We start from the raw sequence: 16,831 nt of genomic DNA on the forward strand, positions 1-16,831 counted from the left end.
ATCAGAAGAGACAGCACTGCTCAGTTAAACTTCCAATGGCAGGAGAGGGAAGTGTCATGGTCGAAATCACTTGAGGGCTAGTAGGAAGGGATGATTCAACTTTGAAAATGGAAGCAACTTCTTAAAAGCAGAATTCTGTGAAAATTATTTTAAGGGACCAAACTTTGACTTTTTGTGAGTAGCTTAAATCTTACAGGAATGCTGAAGGAATATTTTGGAGTTTAGCGAGTTGTCCTGCAGTATGTTGATAAGCTATCAARATACAGTATGCTGGAGAGTCCTTCGAGTAATAGATGATTATGAATAACATGTCAGGTTTTTTTTGAATTTTTTTTTCTAGACTGACAATAAATGCCTGCAGGGAAGAGTAGTATTCTCTCTGGATGTTCATACCAATGAGAAGAGACTGTCAAACAATATCAGTTCTCATAAATTTTATCACATTAGGAAAGAAATTTTGAATCAATTCTACTGCAAAGTCAAATCCTGATGTACTGGTGGTCTTAAATTTCCCTTTATGAAATCCAAGGGCTGCTTTTGAGATCATAGAAACACACAACTCGCCTTTTGCTCAGCTTGCTAATAAGTTAAATAAAACTGGTTTAATATCCAATAACGTGTGACTTCTGGTGGGCTTTATGGGAAGAGACTGAAATTTGAGACATTTGGTATGTATCCAGCAATGCTTCTGTTAAGGAAAATAAGCCTTTTTGGGAAATTCTTTCAAAAAGAGGAGAAACTGTTTGGTAGATACCATTCGCTAGATTAAACCCTGTCAACCTAAGTACAACTGCCACTGCTTGCTGGCTTAATCTGTTGTAATAGTATTTTTTATAATTAGCTTCTTAGCTTTGTCCGAGATTTCATTCCTATGAGATGTGGTAGTCATTCGTAGAAAACCAGCAGTCTGTTCCTCTAACTAGGATTTGTTCCATGTGGACACAAGACAGCACACAGTCAAACAAGCGGCAAAGAAAAGGTTGATTGTACCTTGAAAAAGTTTCAACTCGGACTATGCATTTACAAAGATAAAATAAGGATGCGAAATTAACTTCCACTAGTTGATGTGATAAATGCGTATTTATGGTAACATTGACTGCACAAGTCCTCCAGGAAGAGGTCACGCTCAAAGTTCTTGCTTAAAATTAAGAACTAGTTATTCCTGAGCAGTCATAATGAAAGAAGACAAATTTGTATCAGCTACCTCTGGGAAACAGCAAAATTTATGTAGGATAAGGTAACGTTAACACATCCAGTTGGCGCTATTGTCAAAATATTTCTGCAAAGCAGCAAATGATTTTGCTACTCAAAGTAAGAAAGTGAGCTTTATATTAGTAGTTTCTGATTATCATCATCACGTTATAAAAAAGATCTTGCCAAGAACTATAATGCATTTTGRAAAAATATGAGGACGTAGAATGCAAGGATTCTTGTAGAGAATATAAAACAAAAACACATGCTTTATAAAAGACTATATACGCATATAAAATCCTTCATCAGTGAAACATTTGTTCATGTTTTTGACTTAGTTCATGCAGTATAGCTCTAAACTAGTGTATATTACTGCAGTTTTAGGCATCAAAAGCAGTCAACAAACAAAACGGTATTACAGGTTCATTTGGTAAAAATCTCTTTAGTATAAGATAGGTTAAAAGGCCACATGATTTTAATTGTGTTTAAGGACAAGCTAGGTGAGAACAAATTTTAGTCTTTGTTTTAGTCCGCCCATTCAGTTCCTTGTATGGAGATTAGTATTTTGTCTGTAGTGCAGAAAAATGGATAAAAATGGATAAGAGTTGCATCTATGAGAAATCTGGGAATGAAGAATAGAGGGCCAATGTGCAAGACTCATCTCCATACCTCTCTAACTCATAGCTAATATTAACAAGCACATGTATGCACGCTCTTATTTCCTCTGGGAATGGAGGAGACAGTATTAGAAATTTAAATTGTGTTTTTGGAGTTTGGCATTTTGAAGTAATAGATAGCCCTACTCCGTAATTGAGAGATCCAGAGTAGTTCCTGGATTCAAATTAAACCATTCTGTGATGCAGATCAAACACGTAGGTAAGAGTCCTTTAAATAAAACAAGCAGAAGCCAGGCTTTTATTCTTGTGTTTTATCTCCAAGTACGTCTAGAATTTCTTTCAATCATGTCTCCCTAAAAGGCATGTGCAAGTTCTGTATTCCTTTTCTTTTCAATGATTACAAAAAGCTTTGTAAGATCAACAAAATGAAGTTGCACTAATGAGCGTCTACGTTTAACGGTGAATTTAAACTTTAACTGAAGAGTATATTATGCAACAGAGTGAAGTGTTTTCCTCCCCTTGTTTCACTCTCTTTTTAAATGCCCTTTGAGGCCAGACAGGGCATACAAACAAATATTCTCTTACTAAAGGTCCAGAGAGCAGCCATGGCTAGGTTTCTATTGAGGTACTGACATGAATGTGTAAAATGAAATACATCTGTAATAATGTTAAGATAGATAACTCTCATACTTTYGAATGGTTTGTGTTGGTGGTTGGAAAATACTTTTCTAATATAATACTTTTCTATTAATAAGTGAACTTGAAAATGGTTGTTCTGTCATTCAAAATATTTAGAAGTCGTTCGGCACCTTTTTAGTTCTGCTTTACGAATTAGGAACAATAAAAAAAAATCAACATTTGTAAAAATGAAAAATAATCTCTGAACTTCCATGTATGATAGTGGATTATCTCATTCACAAGAACAATTGCTGTACTGTGGCCAAATACACTTTATGTAGTCACATGTGTATCTATAATTTGCAAAAGCAGCTTTATCTTTTGAGTCTTCCTTTTCATCTCTCCTGTGCCTTTCTTTCTCCCTACATCACCCTCTTCCCCAGAGGAGGAGACCAACTGACTGACCTGTGTGGGTCAAATACTAAGTTTTATTCAGAGATAGACTTGGGAGCGTTGTTTATTTAACTTATAGCAGTTAATGTAAATAATGTTATCGTTATTTGTGTTCCTTTAGTCATTTCCTTACTTGTTAGTCATGTTCTTAATACAGAAGAAAATATGCTTTGATATTCTTTTGGAAATGCCTTGCTCAGAAACCTACCAACTTTCGCTCTAGGTAGGAATTTAATAAATAAGAATRTCTCAAGAGGTGCTAGAGATCTTGCCTACAAGTTTTTTAATAACAAAACATGGCTCAGCAGGAAAGCTGATCAGACAATGACTTTAAAAACTACTGCAGTATAAATACCAAAGACAGAGATTCATTATAAATTGTATCAGATGTTGACTCTGATAAATACAATGCAAAATGCAGTAAAATATATTTCGGGTATATAATGAGTACAAAAAAATGGGAGCTGAAAACGCGTCAGTATTTAGTGACTAATGCCACTTCAGTTCTATTCTCATACTTTTAGTAGTCTTTAATCTGTGGTTCTTTTTCCTTTGGGCCTTCCCTTTCAGATTTATTGTAAACTGCTGTTTTTCTTCCTGTATAGGTATCAGCAGTATTAGGTGCTGTCAATCTGTTATTACCAGAGTATTTGCACTGTGATCTATTTTGTAGAGGATAAACTATTAATTGTGACTTTTTTCTTCCTTTTGTATTTTGGAGGTGGTCTTCCTAAATCCCTTTCTTCTGTGTACCACCTCTTCCTCAACCCTTTGGAAAAGGAAAAGGTAAACTATTTGCCATTTGCAAGGTAAACCCATGAGTGCATCTGAAGCAGTATAGCTGCTCTGGTAATGGCAAATTGATTATGTTGCATTGCTTGACTGACTCCTAATGGAGCTAGATGGCTCATGCTTTTTACATCATAGTTCAGTTTAAGGTGTTTTGTGGTAAGTACACACTGAAATCTAAATATTAGAGTTCTCATTATTGGCAGTGTTATTTTAATATTTGAAGTAAATTCAGCCTAATTAATATTAACTGTTTTAAGTTTGATAAAGGTCCAGCAAATTACAGTGCTTTTGCGATTATTTTAAATGAACTCCTCCAGGATTAATCACTATAAGGAAAATCTATACTTAATGAAGCACAAATATTCTGTTTTATGGTTCTCAGTGAAATATAACTAGAAAAGTTTTYGTGTCTCTTTTGGTACTGGTGATTAAATGCATGTTTTAGCATTTAGCTGAAATAATACGCTTTCATTCAGCTATATATATTTAGTGTGGCTCATATTTCCACTAGCTTGTACAGGAGGAGAAAAGACTTTTAAAGTAAAACTTGATTCACTGTTTAAATAATGCAGGTTATATTTTCCTCTCTAGGTTTTTTGTGATTCTTTGTTTTCATTCTGTGAGCAATTATGATTTAGTAAMCTATTTGTAAACTACTGAATCAGATACCTTACAAGTGTGCTATACTGGTCTTTGCAGTATCAGCTTCCACGCCTGTGTATCATTTTTGGATGCAATATGAGGGCTCTCAAACTCTTGAACTATTCTAGTAAGTAGATGAGAGCTTAATTTCTGGGTAGTAAACATAGCTATTTTAACTCTAAATCTAGAGTGAAAATTATATCATAATTGCAGTTTGGAATTAGTAAAAATGATGTGCATGGTTCAGTATAAAAGGTATGCATATTCTAAGGCAGTTAACTGTATGCATATTGAAGGACCTCTTGTTTAAAGTTTTTAGGCATCTTGATGTATCTTTCTGAACAACTGTGTTTTGAGGCCTACCAAAAAATTAAGAAACTGATTGTAACTTTTATCCTGCAAAAGATTTGTAGTTGTTCGTGCTCCATTTGAGAGGRGAGGGGGGAAACAGCCTTTCTTTTGCTGCTGTGTTCTATCAAAGGATGCAGTGAGGTAAAAGTACATGTTGTAAACACAGCTCTTGACATTTACAAAATGGTCACATAAATTGAGACTGAAAACAGTTTCTTTAACTTGTTCATTCTGATTTATGTTGAAGTGTATTTTTTTCACTCCTAAGGATCTTGGAGCTTATAAAATCTTTAAAAGTATGAAGATTAAATTTGAATTGTAATACTGTCCTGTCATGATTAGGTGTCAGAGTTGTCTTTTAAACACTCTTTTAAAATAAAAATTAAAAATGTACCAGTCTTTAAACACTATTCAGGTTTGTAAAATTGAAAATACGTTGCCTGAAAATACTTTTCTTTTCTTTAAAGGATACCTTGATTGTGTGGTCTGAAGCTGAAAATTATGATTTGGCACTTAGCTTTCAAGAAAAAGCAGGATGTGATGAAATATGGGAAAAAATATGTCAGGTAAGTTTGATGCATGGAAGATCGAGGCACCCAGTAATCTTAGTCTTCATGTTCATGAGTTTTACACTGTCTTAAGTAGTGAATTTGAGACAAAGTAAAAACAAAATGCCTGCCCCCCCAAATTTTGCATTTTTGGATTTGAAAACTTTTTCCTTCCCCTAGAAATCTAATACGAAGTTCTACAGTGATTTTCACAGAGCATTTTCAGGTCTTTTTTACTTAAGGTAACATTTTAGATCCATTTTCGCCAAAGGAAATTTAGCTCTGAAATGAGCATTCAAAACATTTTGTAATGATTCAGAAAAACCTTTTTCCTTGTTGACCAGAAGGGTAGAGTTTATCTTTCCAAATTTTTATTTCTAGAGAGAAGAATGTATAGGAGCTCTTTCTTAACTGATATATGTAAGGTGTTAACTAATACCTAGAAGAGTTTAATCAATATATCATATCACTTATTTTAGTTCAACTTGTTTTTTTTTCCATTCCAAGCATTACAACTTTTCTTACTTTCTTTGCTAAATTATGTCAGCTGTCTCTTTAAATTTGTCTAATCACTCTTCCCCTGTACACTCTCTTCTTGCTTTTTAATAAAGATGTACTTCTCTCCACTGTCTTCTGTGTTTTGTTCTCACTGATTACAGAAGTGAAGCAAAAGAAATGTGGTTTAATTCCTCGAGCTCTGCTTAAAGAGATAGTATTTTTGCAAGAATGTAGTGTTTTTACATTCTGTTTTGAGACCATGCTGTTGTGTTTTCGTTTAGTGTATTTGAAACATCTTAAGCTTTCTTGGACATTAAAGCTTTCTTTTAAAAGAAAATCTCTGACACCACTTGAATAGTAGATGTGCTTGCTGATAAGAAACAGTAAATGGATTTAAAAGCATTCTGGATTTTAATCTATGTGCATATAGAGTTTGTGTTTTCCTTGAAGAATTATTTCTCCCAGTTTTTTTTTTTCTTTTCTTTTTCTTTTTCTTTTTTTAATTTTCAAGGTTGAAAAGAGCTGTGCCTTCTACCAACAATGCCTTTCTGGATTTGATGCATTAGAGCCCAAACAAATGCCACAATTAAGTTGTAATTCAAGCTGAAACACCAGTGACCAAACATCTTTGTTCATTTTTTTTCACTAATCCGTACTCATGCAGTTTCCTGATTGTTTCTCTAGAGAGATCTATACAGATCCTTTGCTATGTTTTTCTGACAGTTTCAGGTTTCTTCTACTCTCTGCTAATTTTGGATTTGGAGTTGTCAATTCTTAAGAGCTTTGTAGACTTTGCTGTGGATTCTGTGCTTTTATTGAGCATTTTGAAAGTACACTATAATGCGTTCAGACATGTAGCTCTCCAGAGCTGAAAAAGAAAATCAAGACTAGCCTCTTTATTCTGTTTGAGCTTGCACAGAAGTTTTGAGGAGTATCAAGAGCAGTTAAACAGTCTGTATATATACATTAAAAGCTATCACTGCAATAATGTAATACTGTTTTGCATTTGGAAATTTATGTACAGATAATAAGGGCTAGAAGCAAATAGCTTAGCTTGCTACTCAAAGCCTTGTGGTCACTGCTAATAATTGTGAATTTCGTTTTTTATGTGAAGTATTCCAAAGATTTATCTTTTACTTCATTCTTTTTTATTCTTTATTGCTAGTTTTCCTTTTTATAGAGAATAAATATAATTATCTAATACAGAAATAATTCTTATTTTAAAAGTCGTCTTTCCAAAGAAATGGTTTGAGTGTCTCTCATCTTCTRAACCAGCAAATCTCAGTGTCAAACTTGTATTTGCACTTCTATTTCGGCCTTAAAAGCAAAAAACATATGACAGTTGAAATGGTGTTTTAATAAAAACATTAAAATATTAATAAACATTATAACTCTTCTTTTTCGAAAACATTTTGTAGGTTCAAGGCAAAGACCCTTCTGTCGATATTACTCAGGACCTTGTGGATGAATCTGAGGAAGAACGTTTTGATGATATGTCTTCACCAGGTCTAGAATTGCCATCTTGTGAATTGAGTCGACTAGAAGAAATTGCAGAACTTGTGGCATCTTCACTGCCTTCACCATTACGTCGTGAAAAACTCGCACTAGCACTGGAAAATGAGGGCTATATTAAGAAGCTCTTAGAAATTTTTCACGTGTGTGAGGACTTGGAGAACATTGAAGGACTACACCACTTGTATGAAATTATCAAGGGAATCTTCCTTTTGAACAGAACTGCACTTTTTGAAGTCATGTTTTCTGAAGAATGTATAATGGACGTAATTGGATGCCTAGAATACGATCCATCTTTATCACAGTCACGGAAACACAGGGAATTTCTGACTAAAACAGCAAAATTTAAAGAGGTTATTCCTATATCTGACCCAGAGCTGAAGCAAAAAATACATCAGACATACAGAGTACAGTATATTCAGGATATGGTCCTACCCACTCCCTCAGTATTTGAGGAAAACATGTTATCAACACTTCATTCTTTCATCTTTTTTAATAAAGTGGAAATAGTTGGTATGTTACAGGTAAGTTTGAGAATTTCAGTCTTATAATTTGAACTTGGGCAAAGAACGTTGGATAATACTTCTTGGAGAGTTTGAGGCACTTTGTTGGAGCCTTCACTTCAAAATTACTTTCAACTTCATAGAAGTAGYATATAAAAAAGAGATATGAAATTTGAATACTGAACTGTTAAATTAATGGTCATAAGTAAATTCCAGATTTTGGACTAGATTCTTTATAACTGATGATTAAAAGTGAACAAACATGTAGAATCCTCAGCAGAGCAAGACTGGTTAAAATGGGTAGTACTGAACAATACTTGTTGTATTTTGAAGGGTTGTTTCTGTTAGGATTTTTTCTCTTTCTGGGACTTTTTAGGTGCTAAAATTAAGGATGAATTTAGCATAACAAAACCAAATCTTTTCACTTGAATTATATTTCATTTAAATTTATTAAATATAATATATTTTTACTTGAAGTTTGATATAAATTAGGAACATGTGAAAAGTACAGGTTTAATACATAACATTGCCTTAGGTGCTTGAACATTTTCTTAGTTCTCTTATCTTTTAAGTCCCTAAATAATACTACTTGGAGTTTTCAGTTTTTTCTGATATGTCTTACTGAAAATGTAAGGAGATTATACGCAACTGATGCTTTAGATTTCTTATCTCCCTGTCTTAAGAATTCTACACCAACCCCATGAATTTCCTGAACTGTGTAGAAATAAGTGGCACATCTCTGTAGTGGGAGCTTCCACAGTCTGTCGAACGCTTTAGGATTGGAAAAGCACATGTATTTAAGTTTGTAGAAATCAATTACCATTGTCTTAACTCTTCTAACTTTTAAGAAATGGATAGCCACGGCCCTCCTAGGGTCTATCTGATCTGGAGAACTGGATGAAATGCTAGATGGTGAATGATGGTTCATCATTTTAATCTTCAGTTGAACCTCAGAGTGCACTGTTTTTAATTTCATGGAAAGTACTGGAAAGAAGAATGTAAGTTACTTGCACAAGCTTATATGGGAAACCAGTGTTAAAATGAGGCTGCCTGACTTTTTATCCACCACGCTCAGTTGATCAGAGACTGATAAAAGCGAGCCCTGTCACTCAGGACTTGAACTGTTTCTCACACTAGACACATGACTCCTGGAAAGACTATCGCTTTTTGAAGCAGCCACTGGGGGCCCGGTGGAACACCTGTGGCCCCTTGAATGATACTAGATCCCCATATATTGCCAACTGAATCAAACTCTTCTTACCTATGGGTGTATCGTTGATGAACAAGGTCACAGCATATGTATCCTAAACAGTCAGAAGGCCTTAATCATCATGAAGTGCCAGTTTGAGAAACCTCGCAAGCCTCACTTTAAGAGTGCTGAAAAACATTCAAGTATGGTCTCTCTAAAATGCCTTGGCCTATTTGCAAGTGTTGCTACAAGTAGAACTGTGAGGATGGTAGATGTTGTCTTGAGAGGCAAAGGGAAGAGTTGTTCAGTAATCTTGGTGTCAGTGGCTGATGTTGGGAGGGATTTTGAACTTAGGTGGCTTTGGAAAGGAAACTGAGCAAGTAGAAGGAGGATCTAATACTGCAGAATCATTAAGAGTGCATTTGCCAGAAACCGTGAGGGTAGTTTGATAAAGAACTRGTGGCTGATTAGCTTGCTCTTGTTTTTTGTCTCTTACAAACTGTGTTAGATTGGTACACATAAGATAAGTTGAGTGAGAATATCGTTGCTTGGTACGGGTGTAAAACTTGTTAGCTGCAGTTTACAGATGAACTAGAGTTTCAGGACTTGAGTGATCCTGAGTCTCAGAACCTTACCTTCACTTCTGCTGCTGTTGTCTGTGATTGTTGGGGAATAAAGTATAATTCCTGTGCAGTGGAGCCAGAAGAAGTAGCATTGCCCAACTTTCAAAGTAAGGTAAACATTTCAAATTGTTGAAGTACCTTGTACAGCTTTAAGGACAAGCACTGCCTAAGTGCAGCTGTACATTCTGTGCTATACTGTAATTCCTAGGCCTTTCACAGGGCAGCTCTATAGCGTGGAGGGCGAACTCCGTGAGTTTCTAAGTAAGAATCTGCTGAGAATTATTTGACAGAAGCGTTGATGATCAGTTCTTGTCTTTGAGACAATTAAAGAAGGATTTAGCAAATCATATGCTCATTGCATTTACAAGATTAAAAGGCTTGATTAATTTGTTTTTCCAATTATYGTAGTGTAGCTCAAAACAAAGATTTGAACTGCTCATCTAGAGTTTATTCATTTATTTATACAGCACTGTTTTAGCTTGCACTTGTCTGTGTTCTCTGCCATCTAAAGCCACATTCTCCCYTTTCCTTTCTCCTCCCATTCCTGCTATCCGTAAACAAAATGTGTATGATAATGTTCTTCTCATTATGCAGAATAAATAATACTCTGAATTCAAAGGCTGCTTTTTTGATTTCTATGACTAGTTCTTAATGTAGTTCTTCTTTAGTGTRGTTTGACATTCGTTTTTGTAGTTGGTCATATCACAGTACTTTCTTCTGGATTTATTTCATGAAAGATTTAAAATTGACCGTAACTACACTCAAGTCAGGGAAGTCCGTAGCATTCATTATTTTTAACCTTACCAGGTCCTGGTGCTTACTAACCTTACTTGTTTATTTATAAAGCTGCTTCTTTTTAAAGTCTTTATTAACTGAAGAGTTTCTGGGATTCTTCATAGTARTTTATTGGAAGCCACAGTGCTTTGTTTGTGCAGTGAATGTGTAATATAGGCTGTTGTGCTTTTGCAGTTAACTTTAGAGTGTCTCTCCCAGACTAGTTAGGCTGCAATAGAAGTGTTAGATTTTTAGTAAGTTTTACATCTCAGAAAGCTTGAAGTAAACCCTTCTCCAGGAGCAGCAGGTATCCTATGATGTATTGCAACTATTGTGCCTACAGTTCTGTTGTTTTGTATGACTGGCTCTGAGGAGGAAGAGAAGAAGCGCCGTTCTCCGCATGATAAAAAGATGAGCTCTGGCAGAACCCTTCTCTTGTCAGACTGAAGTGAAACCCTGCRATAGCCTCAGYTCAGGTTAACTCAACCATACCTTGGTTAGAGAAAAGTGACTAGAAATCTGTACAAGAAGGGTTGTTAACAGCTGCCCAGTTGTGCTGTGCAGCTTGTACCCTATGCTTTTTGACAAGGCAGTTGACTTTACCTGAATTGTGTCCTGTTTAAGGCATTTTGTGTCCAGATAGTGCTCCATTTAAAGTCAACTTTTCAGTTATAACTAGTTAATTCTGTAAACTGGACAAACCTCTGTGTGGAGGCAAGAATAGAGAATTGAAGTATATGCTGATTCGTAGGAATTATGGCTTTCAAATGGTTATTAGGAGAGATACTGGACCTTTTGAAAAAAGAAAAAAAATCTGTAGGTGTGGAAGATAACTGCTTTCCTGATTTTTCTTCATTTAGTAGGCAAGTGGCTTTTGCATGTTCTGTAGTAAAAGCAAGAATAGAAAGTGGGTCACCTTTGGTACTTTAGATTTATGAACTCTATTCATCCCTATTACTTCATTAAGTTCAGATTTCCCATAGTCTTTTTAAAAATGCTTACACTGGTTGCTTTTCTGTGAAATAGAATTTTTGGCATATAATTGTCTAAAATCTGACATTTTAAGCAAGTTTATCAAGTTCTCATGTGCTAAATGTTGTTGGTCACGACAGGTAACAAACCCATCATAGCAGCATTTCCATTCTTCAGAATTAACTACTGTAGAAACGTGGTCAGTTACAGGTTTTATGATTGGCTTGTACAGAGGGTACAAAAGAGATACATGGTATTTTTTTCCAATTTCAGCCCTTCCTAATACACTCTCAGTGCTTGGGGTCCAGCCCATTCTAGTCTTGTGATGTGGTAGCCACCAAGGAGCCTTGCTGAGACATGGAGCTTGCCAAGCTTTGAGAGTGGGGGTGGGACAGGTAAGTAGTGTTTCTTACTTTATATGACGCTCTTTTGCAATTTAAAAAATACATACTGATGTTTACACTGGAGGCCACCAGTTCTTTCCCTTTGTATTACAAATTAGTTCATTAAAAAAACCTAAAAACTTGCAAAACTGCGCCATAGAGTGAGCAAACACTGTTTCCTTCARTTCTCTACCCCTTCTCTCATTGGCGTGTTCTTTTTGCCAGCAAGATCCTGTGGTGGTTTTAACTTCTAGAATACAGATTATTGTTAGGAGTACTTCAGAGTTTGTTATCTTGTGTTTTCAGGAAACTGGAAAGGGAAAGGGGAATGTATATTTAACTAATTAATGCTTAGTGAAACAGTGATCACATGGCATTACTATACTTGTAAATCAGCTTTATTTAAAAACAGAATTTATTTTGCTGGTAGTCCCTCTCACCTTTTTTAATAACTGCAAATTTGTAGGCATTTAGGTACATATGTACATTTTACTGTATAACAGTATGCTGTTCTTCATTTTAAATGTGGATTTGTGTTTTACAGCTAGCAACTTAATATAGCCCCTTGAAGGTAAACGTGAATTACCCTTTAGGTTTTTTGAGTAAGAGTTGTGTCAATGCGTGTAAGCAATTTTGCTCAAATATAAGAGAATTGGGACATCTCCAGCAAGTCCTCTATTTCATAGTAGTTGGCTCAGGAATAACTCTATTTTGAGGTTTCTTTTACAGCATAATTTACCTTGCAGTGAAACGTAGAAGAGCACTTCATTTTCAGTGGGAAAGTGCTTGATGAAAGAAGTTTACAAGTGATGCATGCTGATGATCTCTGAATTAATTTCTTCGTTGTAAAAAGTGATTTTGATGTGCTGCTGCCATTTCAGTATATTGTCTGAAATGGAAATAGCTCATTGATAGCAAATGAAAGGCATGTGTAGGAAGATGGTCTGAGAAGAAGGAGATCAAAGCCTTTAAAACTATGAGATCTTTTATTGTGGTTGTGGAAAGGAATATATGTTTGAAATTGTAATTCTGTATTTACTGRTGACGTTTTATAGAACAGTCACTTTCAGAGCTGAAATATCTGTAAATGATAGCCTAAAATGAATATGCGGGTCAAAATAGGATGGAAACTGTTCTCTTTTTCTATCTTAGTTTTCATTGAATTTCTTGGATTTTTTTTTTTGAGAAATGTGATTATATATAAACGAGGGAAAAAATCCCTATGTGCAGTGTCTGAGAGCTGAAAGTTAACAAAAATCAGTGGAGAGAGACCTACTTTTGAAGACTGCTTTAAAGTGCTTTTTGGGAGGAGGAGTAGGAGTGCTTTGAAAGTTGACATGAATGCAGAAAGTATATTTTTATGTGATCCTGCTTTGTCTGCGGGTTTTGTTTTTAAACTTGAATGAATGGGAGGAGAGCATGGCTTAATTCCATCCTCATGAATTTTGAAAGATGTTCAAATCGTAGGAGCATCTACTTAGATCTTGCAGAACTGTAAGTGAGTATATTTAATGTTTGGCATATGTGTAGTTTGGACTTCGCACATTTAATAATTTCTAGCATGGAGAAAACATACAGCTTAATTTACAATTATTCTGTAAACAGTTTTTTNCTTTCTTGGAAAACATTTATGACCTTCATAGCTTCTAGGGTATATACAGATGAGTACAGACACCTGTCTGTGTTGAGAGACCACATATTATGCGGAGTTATGTATTTACTCTGTATATATTTCACAGGCTTTTTATTTTTAAAAAAGATTTTTCCAAGTTGCAAAAAAGAAAGAGAACATTTAAGCTTGTGTAATTCTGGTGTTCAGTGTTGGTGCTTTGTAACTTCTAAAATACATGAACTCTCCTCTCTTCTGTGCATTTCCATAGATTCTGGTAGTGTAGTTCAAGAATGTATCTTTAAATATATAATAAATACACTTACTGTCAGTAGTTTTATAGGATTGTATATATAGCTACAGATACACATAGAATCTTCAATTTAGAATTTTCATTGCGTTCACAGGTTTTTCTGTAGATGAGAGAGACCTTTTTATATCAGTAACAACTTGTCTTTTTTTTAAAGCATCTGGAACAAGGCTTTCCTGAAACACATTTCAGGGCTAAGACAGAACGATGAAGTTAGTAATAGGGAGCTTATGTTTCCAAGAAAATAAAAACAACAGGGAATAATCGCCATTTTCTGCCTGTTTTCCATGAAGGGAATTTCTTGTGTGGGATATTTGGGATCACTTGGTTCCATCTTAAATAATTTGGATCACGTGGTTCCATCTTAACTCTACTGATTTTAAATGTGATCAGAGTTGTGCGGAGGATTAGAGATTTCAGAAAATACTGTTAATTTTAAAATACAATATATTTAACAGAATTTGGAGGAAGASATGATAATGATGTAGAAAATCTTTTGGTATTATATTTAGAATAATTTTGTAAAATACTATATTATATTCACACTTGAAGGGTTAGAAAACAGTTACATATACAAGTTTTGCAAACTCTTCCTGAAACCTTAAGTGTCAGCATTGAATTCTTCATCAACTGGCATTAATTTCCAATGCAGCGAGTCGCTTCCAGCAGTCCCAAACGTTGACAAGCGCGGTAACGGGGAGCAGGTCGCCTTCTGCTGYGGCTGGCCGGATCCTGAACCAGGGCAGGGGCTGAGGGAGCCGGCCCAGAGCACTGAGCTGGTCCTGCCGAGCGGGGCGCTGCTCTKCTGTGCTCTGCTGTGTCCTCCTGCAGGCTGTCGCTTCCCAGGCTACTTGTGTCCCTGGTGGGCTCCAGTGGGTCGTATATGAGTCCCCCATATCACCAGCAGCAAATGTCGTGCGCTGGGTGGGGACGTTAGGGGTGGCTTTTTGCATCCCTCCCGCTCCTGTCCTTACATATTTTAACTTAAAACAAATTTTGAGGGGGATACTTAAGGTAACACTGTGTTCCTTTTTATGCAGAAGCACACTAGTCATGACTCTTAACTTATTTCAGTGCTAAACCTTCCAAATCTTCCATTATTTTTCCCAATGATCATTCTGACATATTTCTGTGGTATTGACTTGAACTTATATTCAGGCCTTGTAAAGGAGGTGAAAACCCTCTTTCACTCAGTAAGAGGAGAAATGGAGGTTACACTACCCAGTGAGGAATAAGCATGCAGTTTGTTCCTAGTTTTGATAGATTGCTTTAATTTCTCTTTTTCCTGATTTCATCTAGATATAACACCAAACATTTTAGTCTATTCTTAAATATACTCTTAATCATGGAGAGCAGCTTGCATGTTCTTTGAAAGAACTTTTTATGTTTAGAGGTTGCTACCTATAATTTTTTGTATTTAAGTAAACAAGTATGTCAGTATCTCTCCTGTATTTTGGTTATGTTATCTCTAATGTCTAATGAGCTAAATATTAAAACTGAAAACTTACTAATTCATGTTAACAGATGGATAGCAGGTAGTCATATATCCTTATATTCTTTCATCACAGCTTAAGTATCCTAAAATCAAAATCCTTAATATTTGATTGGTTTGAACATAGACTCTGTTGAAATCTTTATGTCAAACTTTGGATTTCCAGTACTTGATCCTCCAGAGTGAGTTTTCATAAACTTCAGATGAGGCTTCTGCTATCTCTTTTAGTTTTTGAAGAACTTGTCACACAAATAGCATATGAAATTTTGTCCAGGAATAATTATTTGTTCATCGTAATTGAACTATTGGATCAGGTTAGGAGTAAAGCACAGCACGAAAGCAAGAGGAAGCATGTGCCATTCCCTAAGTACAGGACTTACCATACAGTGTGGTGAAATGCCTTTTAGGGTTAGTGACTCATGCCAACCTGTTTTGGGTTTATCTGTGCTGTGCAGTGCCGTCCAGAGATCCTGGACGGGGTGGTGAAAGCGTTATAGCTATGTTAGCATGGTGTGCCATCTGGGCTGAGGTACTCATTTTCTCAGCAAGGCTCAAAGGTGAGCCTGGGTGATGTACCTAGATGACTTGCAGTATAAGAAAGTTTATTTGAATATAGCTGTAGTGCCTGCATGATCCTACATTATGCTGTGCAAACATAAGCAAGGCAACTTGGGGTTTTAGTGCTGTGATTTTTGGATGGGGAGATGTTGCTTGTGACGTTCTTCACGAGAAATGACTTCACAAGAAATACATTGCAGCTTAACATTCTGGCACCGTTTTGGAAAATCTGTTCAGCTTTGGCATACTCCTATCTTTTTTAAAGCAAGTGCTGTCAAGTACTATATAATATTTAGGAGATGATAGGGGAGGGTTTGCTTCTGTTTTTTAATCTTCCAGCTTTTAGGATAGTGAAGAACAGGGGATGTTAAGTATTGTTTTTTGTTCAAGTCTGAAGATGCATATCTGTAATGTTTTGGCTGCTGTTTGTAGTTTTACTAAGCTACAKCAGCATGAAAAATAACTAATTTTTTAAAAAGTTTTTTTTTAATTGCTGCCAGCCAGAATGCTCGATGAACACTGTAGCTAGTAGGAACGGTTATTTTAATTTGGTTTCCAGAATCACCCTTTTCACAACAGGCAGGAGATGGAATATCACCTCGTTACTCCCTTCTTAGTGCTTGTGGTTTCCATCTGTTGCTAAGATTTTGTAACATTACAAAGATGAATACATGTGGATAGGGGTGAGTTGGGAGAACGTGTTTTTCAAAATACAGAAATGTTTGAAGCAAAGGTATTGTAGTGTGATTTAGGGGGAAGGATGTGATAAATGGGAAGGAGTTAAAGAAGGTGTGGGTGAAAAGATGAGGATGACAATAGAAAGAGAACAACCAAAAGATGATACAGGATGCATCATAACTGAGAATGAAACTCGAGCAGAGAGAGGGGGAACAAGGTGATCATAATAAAAGCTTCAAAACAAGATTTGTATTAGTTTGTTTGAATTAGACAGCTGATGCTTGTATGGTTAAAATGCAGTACACAACACTGTTCTCTCAATTGCAGGAGGCATGGCTTAGAAGAATTTTATATTATACTTGGATGCCTTTTGGTATTGTCAGATAAACAAATGGTATTGTTTTGCATTTGTAGGAAGATGAAAAATTTCTGACAGAGTTGTTTGCACAACTAACAGATGAAGCCACAGATGAGGAGAAAAGGCAGGAATTGGTAAGAAATCCTTAAAATATACATGA

At 35.7% G+C, this 16,831-nt stretch overlaps 1 protein-coding gene across 2 annotated transcripts in view; it reads left to right on the forward strand.

Annotated features, from left to right (window-relative positions):
* The window catches only part of PPP4R3A (protein phosphatase 4 regulatory subunit 3A), a 43,130-nt gene that overhangs the window by 12,914 nt on the left and 13,385 nt on the right, over positions 1-16,831 (forward strand). Inside the window, exons 1-4 of one of the 2 annotated variants that reach the window (XM_085317549.1) lie at positions 3,601-3,665; positions 5,132-5,230; positions 7,129-7,746; positions 16,728-16,805. In XM_085317549.1, the coding sequence (XP_085173675.1) occupies positions 7,204-7,746; positions 16,728-16,805 (621 nt within the window). In that variant the 5' untranslated portion in view covers positions 3,601-3,665; positions 5,132-5,230; positions 7,129-7,203. Of the gene's footprint in view, positions 1-3,600; positions 3,666-5,131; positions 5,231-7,128; positions 7,747-16,727; positions 16,806-16,831 lie in introns of those variants that run through there. The other variant, XM_085317547.1, reaches the window with a different exon arrangement.

The sequence above is a fragment of the Rhea americana genome, unplaced genomic scaffold (genome assembly GCF_003343005.1).
Source record: "Rhea americana isolate MKP2758 unplaced genomic scaffold, rheAme1 scaffold_5, whole genome shotgun sequence".
In the NCBI taxonomy this organism is placed as follows: domain Eukaryota; kingdom Metazoa; phylum Chordata; class Aves; order Rheiformes; family Rheidae; genus Rhea; species Rhea americana.